A 15564-nucleotide genomic window follows, 5' to 3' on the forward strand; every position below is an offset into this window, starting at 1 on the left:
ATTGTGGATGTCTAGAATAATTACTTGTAGAGGTGCAGAATCTGCAGCCTCATTTCCCTTAATCCCAACATGGCTTGTGATTCAAGATGGTGCACATCCAGATGTAGCTTCCAGAACTGAGAGAGTTGTTGATATGAGAGAGCAACAGATGTTTTTAGAGTTAAATGGGTGAACATCAAACTAAGGAATTGGACAATGAGATTTGTATGTATGGTCCTTGTTTGTTAGAATATGCACAATAGAGTTCCATGTGGAATCCTGTCAAATATCATTGCAAAATCCAGTAGTTATACACCTATTCCTTTTATCAATTGTTACACTTGTAAAAAAAAAAAAGTTAGTAAATTACTAAAGCATGCTTTCCCCACACCCACCCACCCTACAGAGTATTATTCTTATTCACTCATCCCTGAATTTTTTGGCCAACTTTTCCATTACTTCTAAAATTACTCCCAGAAAGTTTTATAGAAGAAGCAGAGGAATTTTCTGAACAATATGAGATACCACATTGTTGTTATTATTATTACGTGACACCTCCAGGGAGTCCAAAGACTCATTGAGGGAGGGCACCTGCTCTACATCTTTCTATCTCCACCAACTACAACTAACCGCAATTACACCAATGCCATCTACTGCCAGGGGCGTGCCGGTAGTGTCCAGCGCCTGTGTGCAAAACTTTAGTTGGCACCCATATCCTCCCCTTCAATAAAAAAAAAACACTTTAAAAAAACGTTTTTTAAAAGTATTTCCTCCTCTTTGGCGCCTGTGTGTGTCACATACATTGCACATATGGCCGGCGCACCCCTGTCTACCGCCCACCACCACTGGTATTTCCACAGATAATCACAAACATCCATACCCATGGCGGGATTCGAACCTGCAGCCTTTTGGCTGGGGAGCAGATATGCTAACCACTAGGCCAACCAGATGTGCACAAATTTACATGGAGACAAAAGGCACAAGAAAAGTCTCAGTGATGACTATGAGATTCTAGTGATATCGTTCCACTTGTTCAAGACACAAGAGTATACTAGGAATTTCTAATAGGGCGTGATCCCCATTTAGTTTTGAGTAGGATAAAACTGAATATCACATTGAAAATAAAAATATATACAAGTTTTAAAAATAAGCAGCTTTCAGAAGTGAAAAAAGTAGCTTTTTGGGTGAACTGTACTTCAAAAAAAAAAGTGAAGTTTAGATTTTTATTTAAAGTGTTTTTTTTTATTTACGGAATTAACAACGCAAATGAAGTATATTAATTAAAGGTAACTTTAATGAATCACTTCTATATTTCGGCAACGTCACATTGCCATCTTCAGGAACATAAAGATATGGTATGTGCATGCAGGCACTAATACAAAGCAAATGAGGAAGAAAGCAAGAAACTAATATTGTTCCCAAAGTCCTAATGGTGCCCTCTTGCAGGCTAATTTGGTAGTCTTGGCTGTTGGGCTGAAGTTCTCATAATGAAAGTCTCCCAAATTTGGGGTACTTTCATGCACCCAAATTTGTTGAGGTTAGGAACGTTTTTTAGAGCTGCTGAAGATTCTTTGAATAAGAATTCTTTGATTCTTATTCAAAGAATCAGCCCCACTCAAACCTTCTATCTGGCTAAGATACGTAGATGATGTGTTCTCTATTTGGCCTCATGGCCCAGACACGTTAGACTCCTTCCTCAGTCATCTCAATAGTCTACATCCAAGAATCCAGTTCACTATGGAAAAGGAAAAGAACAATTGTTTACCCTTCCTAGACACCTTAGTCACACGCCTGCCTAATGATACACTCACCTTCACCGTATACAGAAAACCCACACACACAGGCAGATACATTCACAAACTCTCCCACCACCACCCCTCTCAACAATATGGCATTATTAAAACTCTTACCAAGAGAGCCCACAATCTTTGTTCCAGTGGAACCGCCCTCACTAATGAGCTTAACCACATACACAGCACTTTCCTCTCCAATGGCTACAGCGATCACAGCATCAAAAAAATAATCAACTCCTCACCCATTCCCCTTCCTTCTCGTCAACAAGATTTTAAAAATGCCATCACCATACCCTACATCCGTGGCACATCTGAAAAAATAGCCAAGATACTAAAACAATACAATCTACACACAGCATACAAGCCCCACCGCAAACTGGCTACCCTTATCCGTTCTACAAAAGATCAGCTCCCTCCTCTCTCTCTGCCTGGAGTTTACAAAGTACCCTGTTCCTGTAAGCTGGCGTACTTTGGACAGACAGGCAGATCAGCATCCATCCGTCTAGAGGAACACAAGTCTTACATCTTCAAACACAACTATGGCCATTCAGGCTTGGCTGACAATGTTTTGGACACCACCCACAGAGTATCATGGAAGAAAACCACCATGCTCCACCACAGCAAATTCAAGAAAGAGAGACTTTTCTTAGAAGCAGCAGCAGCTCTCAAAAACCAACCAAATCTCAATAAATATGGGTGCATTAAGCTTCCGAAGATTTGGGAAACACTCATCACCAGAGTTCCCACCTTACATTCCAGGCCACCTACTACTGCCCTTAGAGGGCGCTCTACCTAGATAGGACTTTAGTGTCACCCACGTGGTTGGGCTTAGTATTGTTTGTTATTTGTGCATATGTTACATTAATTTTTTTGTAATCCCCGTAGATGTCCTAGTGACTAGGACGAAATATAGGAAGCATTAAAGTCTATTTTAATTCTTTTTAAGTGTTGTAAAAATATCCATTAAGCCTCCAACATGATGTCCTCCAGCACTTAAGCCTCTACACACGTATTTTTCCAATGTAAGGGTTCTGGGTGGCACAGCAGAACAAACAAATTTTCCCAGAACTTTAAGAGAAGTTAACTTCAGAAGTTTTGTTAGCAAGGAGTTGGTAACAAAACTTCTGATCAGATCAGACTCGCGCACGTGATAATCTAAGGGGCTGAAGTATATAATAGTAAGACAAAGAAAGACATTATAGGCGCTGCTGAGATAGAACAAATTATTCAAGAGATAGTTAAGTAAAGCCATATTAAGTAAATGTTACCTATGATGACACACATTATAACAACATCACTAGTCACCTGCTTTCTCCTGGATTCTGCTCCTCTGTATACCACTTTCTGATATCTGTCCAGCAGATATCAGAAAGTGGTATATATTTATTCCCATTTGTTATAATTTGTGTAACAGAGTTCCAAGTGATATTCAGTCAAATGCCTTTGAAAAATCCAGCAGAATCATCATGTAACCATTTTCTTTATCCAACTCTGCTGTCACTCTATTATAAAAAGTTACTAAATTACTAAGACATGCCCAACCCTTCACAAAGCCACGTTGCCCCTCAGAGTATCATATTCTTATCCATTCTTGAATTCTCTTCTTTTTTTTTTTTTTTTTTTTATGACCAGTTTTTCCAGTACTTTTTTGCCACCACTTCTGAGACTGATTCATCTCTAACTGCTACTGTAGCCCTTAGAACCTCCCTTATTTTGTCCTCTTTCCACTCCCTTGGAACTGTACCAGAGCTGTGACTTAGATCCTAGTCAGAGGCATTGCTAATTCCATTGCATATTCCTGCAAAATGCAAGCTGATATCCCATCTAATCCCACAGCTGTATTTATATTGGGATGTTGCTGTAGCCTAATAACTTCCAATTCATTTCGCCTCCATCTCCAAATAAGTCTCTCTTGCATGTGTCACATCATTAATATCGCTTGAATGATCTTTGCAAAGTGATTACTTAGTAACTAAACTATTTTATCTGCTTCTGTTACCTCATGATCATCACTACTCATTAAGTAGTGATGATCATGAGGTTACAGTTATAGATGAATCAGTCTCAGAAGTGGTGGTAAAAACTATTGGAAAAATTGGTCAAAAAAAAGAGAATTCAAGAATGGGTAAGAATAAGAATACTCTATGAGGGGACAACATGGCTTTGTGAAAAGTTGGGCATGCTTTAGTGGTTACTCAGTAACTAAACTATTTTAATAAACTTCTGTCACCTCAAGATCATCAGTACTCATTAGGGCTATTCTTCCATGGACATTCTTCATCTTACTTGCCACATAACAAAAGAATTCTTTGGGATTTCCATTGACCTTCTTGGGTTAGTTTCTTCTCATAATCTGATTTTGCCTTCCTTTTATACTAGTCACCTTTCACCTTATATACCCTCGACAGCATTTTCTTCTTCTGCAGCTCATGCTTAATGATATTACTCATCTGTCTAACTCCTACCTGATTAACCCTCCTTACAGTTGTTATACAATTTAATACTGGTTCCTCTAGATGACCCTTAACTATATCCCATGCACTACTAATATCCTTACCTTACATTGTTTTATGCCATGGCACAGAATTAAGCTTCTTCCTAAGCTTGTCATAATCATCTGCCTTGTAGTTCCAGATATATCCCTTTTTGACAGCATATTCTTCATGTTTTACAATCTCTAACCGCTGCACTATAGGTTTGTAAACCTATAGTGCAGTGGCCACGTAAAGGATTTTTTCTTAATAAATTCTTACATAATCTGGAAATTCTGCTATAGAGACCAAACATGGAACTTTTTCAAGCCACTTCCAATAAGTAGAGCAATGGTCTCATATTAGGCAATGAAAATACCATGCCCATGGTAGGATTTGAACTGGCAGCCGTTTCTGGTTACAATGGATACACGAACTACTCAGCCAACTAGGCTGGTGAAGTAGCATTAAATATGCTGTTCAAATAGGAGATATTAAATTCTTTGCATGCATTATGCAGATGACAACCTCTTAAATAAATCTTCTACATCTTCAAGTGAAGTAGTCCACACAACTTGCAAATAAGCTGAGATAATGCACAATCATTTTACTTTGGAATTTTAACATTGTCTTTTTGCACATCCTTCAATTTTAACTACTAACAGTAACTTAAACAGTTTTGTTTTGGTCTTTTATCTCTCCACTATAGTTTATGTTTATATAATAATGATTGTATAGTATACAATCATTATTATATAAACAAATTCTCAATCTGTTCTCACAGTCTACATTACACAGTTGTGATATCTTTAACACTCTTTTCCTCTTTCTTTCTTTACTGTATACACATCACCTAGGAAATGTCTCTGACTTGTCTGAAAAGACAACCAATATGCTATATAATCTCCACACCAGTTATCAAACTAGCAATTTCTGTATATTTTCTTTAGCATAAAATTCATAACACTTCATAAATAAAGGAGTGCATGAAGTATTACATATCTGACAGTCTATATGGAAGTATAAATACATATAATACCATTGTTATGGCAAGTGAGGGACTAGAAAACTTATTTATATGGGAACTCCATGGAGTCAAATGACTCATTGAGGAGACCCACTCTATCCATTAACACAATACCTATCACCATCTCCTTAAAACTACTCACTGTTGGGGTGTTCACCACCACCTCCGGATAATAAATCCATTCCACTCATTCACCATTCTCCAAGAAAAGAACCTAGTCCACACATCCTTACTAACCACACTCTTAGACAGCTTCCAAGTGTAAACCTTTGTTTCCCCTCCACATGAATTGAAAAATTTCTTCTGTGTCAATCTTATAGTATTTCTTTAGTAACTTATAATCATCCTCTTATATAAACTTATATCAACTTATATAAACCTCTTCTCTGCCTGTCAGCTAAACTCTGCATATGAACCCCCCCCCCCCCCGACACACACACACAATCTATCCTAATAAGTAACATTCCACAGACCTTATAAGATATCTACATTACCTTTATCAATTATTGCCCTCCCTAGTTTTTCATCATCAGCAAACAACTAAATGTTTCTCTTCAAATCTCCTGCTATATAATTAATGTACAAATTAAAGAGTATTGGTCCTAGTGCACAGCCCTGGGGCACTCTCCTAATTACCCTCATTTGCCTAGATTCCACTCTACTACAGACAACTTTCTGATGTCTGTCTATTAAGACCCCCCCCCCTCTCAATCCATGCAACTAGATCAGATCCAATTCAATTTTCTCCAATTTATGTAATAGTTTTCTATGCAGCATTCTGTCAAATGTCTTTGCAAACTCCAGCAGTATCATGGTGTATCCATTTCCATATTACAATTCTGCTGTTACCTTATTATAAAATGTGAATAAATTACTGAGGCAGGACCTACCTTTCACAAAACTATGCTGCCTCCTATAAAGTATCATATTCATATCTCAACCCATTCTTCAATTTTACTTTTAACCACCACTCTAGAGATACTAATTGGTCTGTAATTTACTACTTCTGTCTTGGAGCTAGATCCATTTCCGGAGGGTGTAATGGAATTATTTCACCCTTTTTTCCACTCTCTTGGAACCTTGACAGAGCTGAGACTTAGATTAAACAAAGTTGTCAAAGGCACTGTCAGTTTACTTGCACATTCTCATAGCACACAAGTGGACATACTGTCCAGGCCCACTTGTGTGCTATGAGAATGTGCTATTTTTCAATATACTGAATACCTCCAGTCCATCTACTACAATACTCACTTCAGTCTGTCTTCTCAGTAACTGCAAAGTCACCAGCTGGATGATATACCCTTGCAAAATGATCACTTAGTAACAGTTATTGCTTCTGTCACATTCCTACCATCAGCACTAAGTAAAGTTATTTCCATAATCATTCTTTCTGTTACTTGCTATGTAATAAAAAAACTCTTTTGGATTTACTTTGGCCTGTTTAGCTAATTTTCTCTCGAAATCTGATTTAGCCTTCCTTACTATTCTAATTATTCTTATTGCTTGTGGTGCTTTATATTGTTAATGGGAATGCTGATCACCTTGTTGTTTATATTCCTTCCGCAATGATTTTTTTTTTTTTTTTGTAGCTCCTGCTTTATAGAGCTAGTCATTTACTTAATCCCTACTCAGTTTATCCTTTTAACCTTGGGTATGCACTCTGCCTGATACTGCCTCACTCAAACAATCCTTGACCACTTCCCATGCACTAATGACATTCATTCCATGTAGCTTCGTATACCATGGCACTGCTCAAAGTTACTTCCTAAGTTTGTTATATCACCAGCTTTGTAGTTCCCCATAAACCCTTTCTTGATTGAAATTGCCACATGTTGAACAACCTACCAGGACAACTCTGCATGGTCACTTTACTCAATCAGAGGTAGAGTTGCTACTGCAGTTAGAAAATGATGATGCTATTACCAGATCCAATGCTCTCAAACCCCTGGTCTCTTCCATCATGTGTTGTTTCAGGTAATTATCCCTTGTTACCTGTATAAATTCCATTTCCTTTTTGCCATGTGTCCTTTTTTCCTTCCAATCTATATCACCATTGTTGAAGAGTCTCCCATGATAACTGCTCAGCCTGCATCAGCAGATTAGCAGAAGTATGTTGACCACAATTTCTTCTGGACCCCCAGGTCTATAGCAGAAATAATACCCTGCCTCCTGCCCTATTCCTTCTATCTTCACAGAAAATACAATATCCATCACATTCTATCCCTGTAACTACATCATTCTCCAACAACCAGATCTCGCTGATGCCAATAATTTTTGGACAAGATGAGCTGACCAATGCTACATGCACATTCAAATCTGAAACATGGGAAACTGCACCTAGCTCTTCACATGCTTGATTGCTTCCCCCTAATATTTATAGTTTCATTAGTTTTACACTTTCAAACTCTCACTGACCAACACTTTTTCCCAAAACCTCCAAAACCATTTAAGTCAGTCCATCAGGCATATGCAGGTCCTCACATCCATCAAATTCACTCCACACATCTATAAACTGCACACCATTCCTCCTACACAATCTTCTTATTGGTAATCATGGCCCTTCTTCTCAATTATATCCTATCATACTGAGACAGCAGACTCACAATCTTTACTTTCTTACTCTTTTGATACTAACAATTCTGCCATATCTTCTCTCATTGCACATTTCTCACATTTCAAATAATTTGTGCCTGCTGAAATGATTACTTCATTTGCTTCTTTCTTCTGCAAACTTAAAGTTTCACTAACATCCTTTATCTTTGCACCTGGAAAACATGCTTTCATCACTTTCTCATTAAGTATATCTCTTATTATCAAATCCCCATACAATACTATCTATTCTATCCCATTTTCTCACACTTTTATGCTTTTCCCATTCTGTTTCTTTCATTTTCCATCCTTCTGTACTACACACCAATCGTTTCTCCAGTCACTCAAAAATTTTTGGAGTCAACATCAGCAAAAAAAAAAAAAACACTCTCCTACAGTCCGACACCTACAAATCAATACAGCCAATTCTGGATTAGAGAAAGATGTTGGAAGTTATTTCCCACTTGGTTAGACGATAAATTATATATTTAGTTTAATTCTTTATCCAACTGTAAGCAAACAAAGTTTGAGCCTGAAGTATCTTCAGGACTGGGGCAACTCGTGGCAAAGGTGGTATAAATTCTCATCACTTGCCTTAGTATCCCATAATGTAAAGCACATCTCCTTGTGATATGTATAATGCTATGCATTATGGGAAGGGTCACTACCCAGACCTGTTTCAACCTTTATTGAGGTCTCTTCAGTGGGAACCAGACCCAGAGTGATACCACAGTTGAAGCAATGCAGAAGTCATATTTATCTATACAAGTTGCCAAATGGTGTCACACCTTATTATTAAATTACTCTGGATTACAGAAAGATGTTGGAAGTTTTTCCAACTTGGTTAAACTATAAATTATATATTTAGTTTAATTTAGTTTGCTCCTGAAGATATTTCAGGCGTAAACTTTGTTTGCTTGCACTTAGATAAAGGATTAAACTAAATATATAATTTAATTTAATAATAAGGTGTGACACCTTTTGGCAACTAGTATAGGTAAATATGACTTCTGCCTTGGTATCACCTCTGGGTCTGGCTCTCACTGAAGAAACCTCAATAAAGATCGAAACTGGTCTGGGTTGTGACCTTTCCCATAATGCATAGCATTACACATGTCTACATTATGGGATACTAAGGCAAGTGAGTTGAATTTTGTCCATCTTTGCCATGAGTTGCCCCAGTCCTGAAGATACTTCAGGTGCAAACTTTGTTTGCTTACACTTGGATAAAGGATTAAACTAAATATATAATTTGCAGCCAATTCTCATACAAAAAAATTCACAGGGATCACAGAAATAGTTTGCTATAATGAATTTCCTTCAGAATAGCATTGTGCAAATATCTAGCTCTTGGAACTTCTTTCTAATATACTAGCTTTCTTCCTTTCCTGAATGATGCTTTAAATTAATAAATTAAATAGTTTATTTTGTTCAATAGTGCTATGAGGTAAAATTGCATATATTGTACTATGAAATATGTTATAATGTAGCCATCTATATGGATGTTCCAATTAAAACATGTTATATGTTAAACTACAAAGTTGTAAATTATAAACTCAGGGGATTGCTATCTCTGGTCCTTAGAAAGGAATATTGTGAGAATAAGAATGAGAAGAGTAATGAAATATATAATGACCAGATAAGTTACTGAGTATTGTATGGAAAGCTAAGTCAGAGTATTAAAAGATGGCTATGCATGCTAAAGGAAACTCAAAAGAATTCTATTGCTATGTTGCAAGTAAAAGAAAAAATGAATGGGGAAAAATAACTTTAGTGCATGAAGATAGTACCCTTGTGTCAGAAGCAAATGAGATTTTTCAAATAATGACTGCTCAGTTTACTAAGATCAATCAACCATGCATATGTAATGCTGGATACAACATAAGCATGTATACTAAAGGAATGGTCAGCTGAACTGGCTCAACCTCTGACATTGTATAACTAGTCTCGGCTCAGGAAAGATATCACAGGAATAGAAAGAATGTATGTTAGCTCCACTGCTGCTGGATGGTGTGTTCTACCTACCAACCTATCAGTTTCTCTGGATGGTGGTAAAGATTTTATAGAAGTTGGTAAGAACTTGCATACAGAAATGGATAGACAGACAAGATTATACTCTGAAAGGAACAGCATGGGTTTACTAACGGGAGATCATGTTTTAGCAATTTGCTCATATTTTATTGCAATGTTACAGCCGAATTGGATAAAGGAAATGGATACACTATGATACTGTAGGATTTTGCTCATGCATTTGATAGGATACCACATTGATGGTAGTGGGAATGACTTAATAGATGCTCAACTGTTTGCTGATGATGCAAAAATAGGCAGGGCAATCAAGATGGATGCTAGTGGTATAAAGTGCTTACAGAATGATTTGAATACTGGAACAGTGGACAAATGATAATAGCCATCAATTCAGTGTTAGTATGTATAAAATTATGCACTTTGGTGTGATGAGATTTCTAGTAGCATATTAATTGGTTGGGTGATGCTATAAGAAACTGATGGGAGTAGGGATCTTGGAGTTATGGTAGATTGGACATTGAAGTTTCAAAGGTCAACACAGCAAAAATTTCAAATACAACTCAAATAATCGTGATGTTGAAACAAACGTTGACAAACTAGGTTAAGGAGGTCACGTTGCCTCTTTAAAAGGCCTTAATATGACCCTGGACTATTGTGCACAGATTTGGTTTCTTGGGTTTGTAGGGGATAAATAAAGCAAAAATGCAAAAAGTAACAAAGATAATATCAAGATCATGAAATGTACATTATGACAGATTGAGAGTATGCAGAGACTGGTAAAGAGAAATAGTAGCAATATGACAATTCTATAAACTTCTGGTATTAAAGGTCATTGACTGATGAAAATTTTCATTGGAAGGTGAAAAGAGGGCATGGGCATCTGTAGAAGTTAAGGTATAATAGCTAATGCAGGTGATTTCCTGGAGATTTGGAATAATAATAATAATAATATAGTTAACATGAAAAAAATAACAGATGACACAAACCTTTGAACATATTTCTTCCTTCAAAGGCAATCCCAAACTGCACCATACAATCAACATATCTGCAACTAATTTATCAATCATATCTTTCGAATGAAATGGTGTTGGAGCAATTCTTAACTTCTCTTCCCCTCGTGGCACAGTTGGATAGTTAATGGCCTGGACATAATGGCTATACTTTTCAATCAGCTGGTCTGATACTTGTGAACAAAACCATGGATCACCCACCTGTAATTTCATATATCCAATTATGAAGAAGTCAACAGAAGTTACAAAAAATAATTTCAAATAGTTCACTTCGCTCAATAACAATGAACATAAAAACTTACGTGTACAGGAATGATATGGCTAGGACAGTGTACCACAGGAATTCCAACTGACATCAAAGAATTTCTCAAATACCGAACAGTTTCCTGGTGCTTTTCTCTTAGCTGGAATCCTTCATTTCCTTTCAGGATCTAAAACAAAACAATAAATGATACATCCAACTTTATATATATATATATATATATATATATATATATATATAATTTTTTTTTTTTAACTGATCAGATATTTCTATAGGGTGATTAAAACATATGAAAAGATAATTAGCTCTTTTCAGTACTCAAGTAAAGCCCCCCCCCCCCCTTACACACACATACAAATGGAACTCGGAAGAAGTCAACTGCAATGAGATCCCTCCAAGCCCCTTCTAGTACAGGCTAAGAGGATAAGATCATCTGCAAATGCCACAGCATAACATCTATGGTTAGACCAGGTGAATAGCCAGTATAGCTCAGAGGAGAGCAAGAAAACTCACTAATGACACAAAGAAAACAGGAGGAAAAGAGTGCTTACCTTTGTGTAAAGTGTGGGGATGGATACTGATCTGGAGCCTTGTGTGAAAGGTTAGGCAAGGAAAGCTTCTCAACATCCTGCAACACCTTGAGATCCAAGAATGCCATAAAGAAAGGAAAATAATGAAGATTTTCAAAACAGAAATAAAGATCCTTTACCTAAAATCATGCTGAATATATGACAACCTTTAGCTAAGATCTTATGAAGAAGTATGAGAATGGAGATAATTGTAACACACAGACGTTTGGCCTCTGCAGTATGTATATTCTACAAATATTTCCATGGGAAATGCTCATCCAAAATAACATCAATAATTCCCCCACTCAGTACTAAGCTCATTGGAACACATGCAGCTGCTGCACAACATCCCTTCACAGTACACCTATAAACAAACAGAACAAATTTCTTTTCCTCTTCCTTCATCCCTGCAACTGCTGCACTGTGGAACAGTCTCCCACCTGCTGTGTTTTCCAACAAATGCAATTTAAAGTCATTCAAATCAAATGTAAACAAATTCCTCCTTTCCCAACTCACCACCCATGCACAGCACTAATGTACTATAGGTTGACCAATCAACCTCCTGTGTATGGGCCCAACATAAAAAAACTGAACAGCAATTAGAGGGCATAGATACATCTTCCTTCTTTGGAATGAACACTGTGCTAGACTGGCAAAGGTACAATTATATATATATATATATATATATATATATATATATATATATATATATATATATATATATATATATATATTACCTAGTGAGTTATGGGTTTCCTAGGCAAAGAGACCTAGGGAAGCTTAGCAGCAGTAAAGCGCTGTCTGGTCCCACACCTGAAGCAGCTAGAAGAAAGGATTTCATTAAAAGATGGATGGAAAAGTTTAGCTTCTGGAATAGATCTTGGAATAGAATGGACTAAATCAGGAGGGTTTGATAGTGGTGGTAAAGAAAACAGCCTTCAAAAAGAGGATTTACTTCTTGTGCTTATTTGAAGGAAGAAAAAAGATGCTTCAACCTGTACCTGTTTCAGTAAAATGTTTCTTCCTCAATAATGCTTATATTAGGCATAAAGATCCTTTTTCATGGATTTAACAGGCATAGAATGGTCTTCTACTAATTTATTTATGTGTGTGTGTGGGGGGGGGGGGGTATATAAGTGCCAGAGGTGGAATAAAGGTTAGATCAGGCATGTCAAACACACAGCTCGTAGGCCACGAGGCCCGCTGACAAGTAACATGCAGCCTGCCAAACTTTGTAACCAATATGGTTATTTAACTTTTGACAACATTGAATTAAATAAACATATTTAAAAAATTAACATTTCTACTTAATATTATTTTATATGCCAAACTACTTTGCAATTTCTAAAGGAAGTAATGTTCTATTTGTCATTTCAAAAAATCTTGTTACACCACTGCATAAATATCGAATTTTACCAAATTTTAATGAGCAAGTCTATGTACGTGGCTACATACGCTGACCACAGCAATCGGAAGCTAGCCGTTAGTAATTTTCAAGTCGTAAGAAAGTGTAGCGTTTTCATAATAATTAATAAAGAATTTACAAAAATAATGTCAAAACCTTCAACTAGTATGAGTAAAAAACGATATTGAAGAACAACATCATAGTTTTCAAGGAAAAATGGGAGTTACAATATTTTTGTATTCAAGGAAAAAAAAAAATTTATGCCCAATATGTAGAAACTATTGCAATTCGCAAAGAATATAATATTAAAAGGCATTATGATACAAATCATAAAGAAAACTATGACAAATATGTTATGAAACTTCGTGAAGATAAATTGTCAGAATTAAAGTTGACACTTAAAAATCAACAAAGTGTATTTATCAAACCTATTGAAGATAGAGCTACGGTAAAAACCAGTTTTTTTTATCACATTTAATTGCAAGCAAGTCTAAATCATTCACTGAAGGGGAATTTATTCACAAATGTATTATTAAAGCAGTTGAAGTGTTGCGTCCTGATCAATTAAAGAAATTTAAAAGTATAAGCTTATCTCGAAATACACCATTGAATTGATGATATAGCTGGGAACTTAAGGAATCAACTAAAATCAATAATTCCAACATTTCAGAACTATTTTCTTGCAATTGACACAAGTACAGACGTACGGGATATCGCTCAGCTGGCTGTTTTTATTCGTGGATGAACTTAAAAGTAAGTGAAGAACTTCTAGAAATTATTCCTATGCACGATCATAAGTATGAGTAATTAAACTGATAAATGACCCATCTCTTACCAACTTGCTCCCCTCACTTTCACACGGACATTTGGCCTCTGCAATTTGTATATTCTATCAATATTTCCATGGGAAATGTTCATCTGAATGTTCATCCCTCTCCAACATCCTTGAAACCACAAAACAAGTTTCTTTTCCTCCTCCATCCCTGCTACTGCAGTACTGTGGAACAGTCCTCCCCCTGACGTATTTCCCAAGGAATACAATATACAGGCTTTTAAATCACATGTAAACGAGTTTCTCCTTTCCCAACTGACTATTCATATACGGTATTAATGTACTATAGGATGATCAGCCAACCTCTCGTATATGGGCTCAACATAAAAAAAAAAATAAATAAAAAATTCTACATGTTCTCCATGAAGTGTTATACACTTGTTACAACGATGCTGTATCATTTGCAATTCTCTGAGAAAAAAGTCTTTCCCTTGTTGAAAACCAGTTCTCAGCTGCAGATATAACTTCATCTGTAGTATATTCAGTTCCTTTCAAGTGTTTCTTTAAATTTAGGAATAGGAAATAGTCAGATGGGGCCATGTCTGGCAAACAGGATGGGCAAGGGCAGATATTGAAAGACCAAGTTACGTACTGTCTGTTAGTTTCATGAGCAGGTGAGTTGTCGTGCAAAAGCAACATGCCTCTGCTCAGTTTCTCCATGGTGTTTTTCCTTCAGTATCTCCTTTAATTCTTTCAGAGCTGTTGAATAAACTGCAACAATAACAATCCTTACCAAGTATACCTCACCTTCTTTGAGGTATACTTGGTAAGGATTACACCATCTATATCCCAAAAGACAATGGCAAGAACCTTTCCTGCTGACTCTTGGGTTCGGAACTTCTTTGGCTGTGGAGAACCTTTGTGTCTCCACTTTACTGACTGTTGTTTGGTCTCTGGATCATAGTGATGAAGCCACATTTCATTGGTAGTCACAATATGAGCCAAAAAATTTGTATCAGATTTCTCAAAGACCCACTTCACTTAGAGTTTCTGTATGTTCAGATGTTGGTGGATAATGATCAAGTTGGAGGTCAACTTGTTCCCTGGATATCCCCAGTCTTTGCAATATTTCTGGCTGGTATTTCTTTATTATCAAGGATCATGTATGTACCATTGATGTTTTCAGGTGTAATTGCTGTGGAAGGTCATCCTAACTTGGGGCATCTGTTGTCTCAAGATGCCCAGTTTTAAACTTGCCACTCATTTGACAACTGTTGGATATGCTGGGACACAGTCCCCTAAAGTCTCACACAAAGTTTGGCGAATCTCAGTTGCAGACTTTTCTCATCATGAAAAACTTGATGATGGCCTGCATCTCTGTGTCTTTGATTTTCTTTATAACCTCTCACATGTCTTCCTATATATCCTAAAAAGAACAAATTATTACATTTTGATGAAACATGGGAGTTAAAAGGTTTTAACATATGTTTATTCTTGTGATTATATCAGCTGCTTTAATATTGTTCTTGTTTTAGGCATTTATCAAAACTTTTCAGTTCCCCCCCCTCCTCATATTATGTGAATGTGAAGCATCTACAAGCCTAATAGCATGTTTCTTCTTAAGGCATTTATTATTATTTTTCTAATTATGAAATGCCA

General features: G+C 36.6%; 1 protein-coding gene across 1 annotated transcript in view; it reads right to left on the reverse strand.

Moving 5' to 3' along the window:
* The window catches only part of LOC150109830 (5-aminolevulinate synthase, erythroid-specific, mitochondrial-like), a 180870-nt gene that overhangs the window by 15774 nt on the left and 149532 nt on the right, over positions 1-15564 (reverse strand). The window contains exons 9-10 of the mRNA XM_090414713.1: positions 11200-11328; positions 10874-11098 (exon numbers count right to left, since the gene is read on the reverse strand). Coding sequence (XP_090270839.1) covers positions 10874-11098; positions 11200-11328 — 354 coding nt within the window. The remainder of the gene's footprint in view (positions 1-10873; positions 11099-11199; positions 11329-15564) is intronic.

The sequence above is a fragment of the Typopeltis vanoorti genome, chromosome 1 (genome assembly GCF_054136105.1).
Source record: "Typopeltis vanoorti isolate ZY-2024b chromosome 1, IOZ_Tvanoo_1.0, whole genome shotgun sequence".
NCBI classification, from domain to species: Eukaryota; Metazoa; Arthropoda; class Arachnida; order Uropygi; family Thelyphonidae; genus Typopeltis; species Typopeltis vanoorti.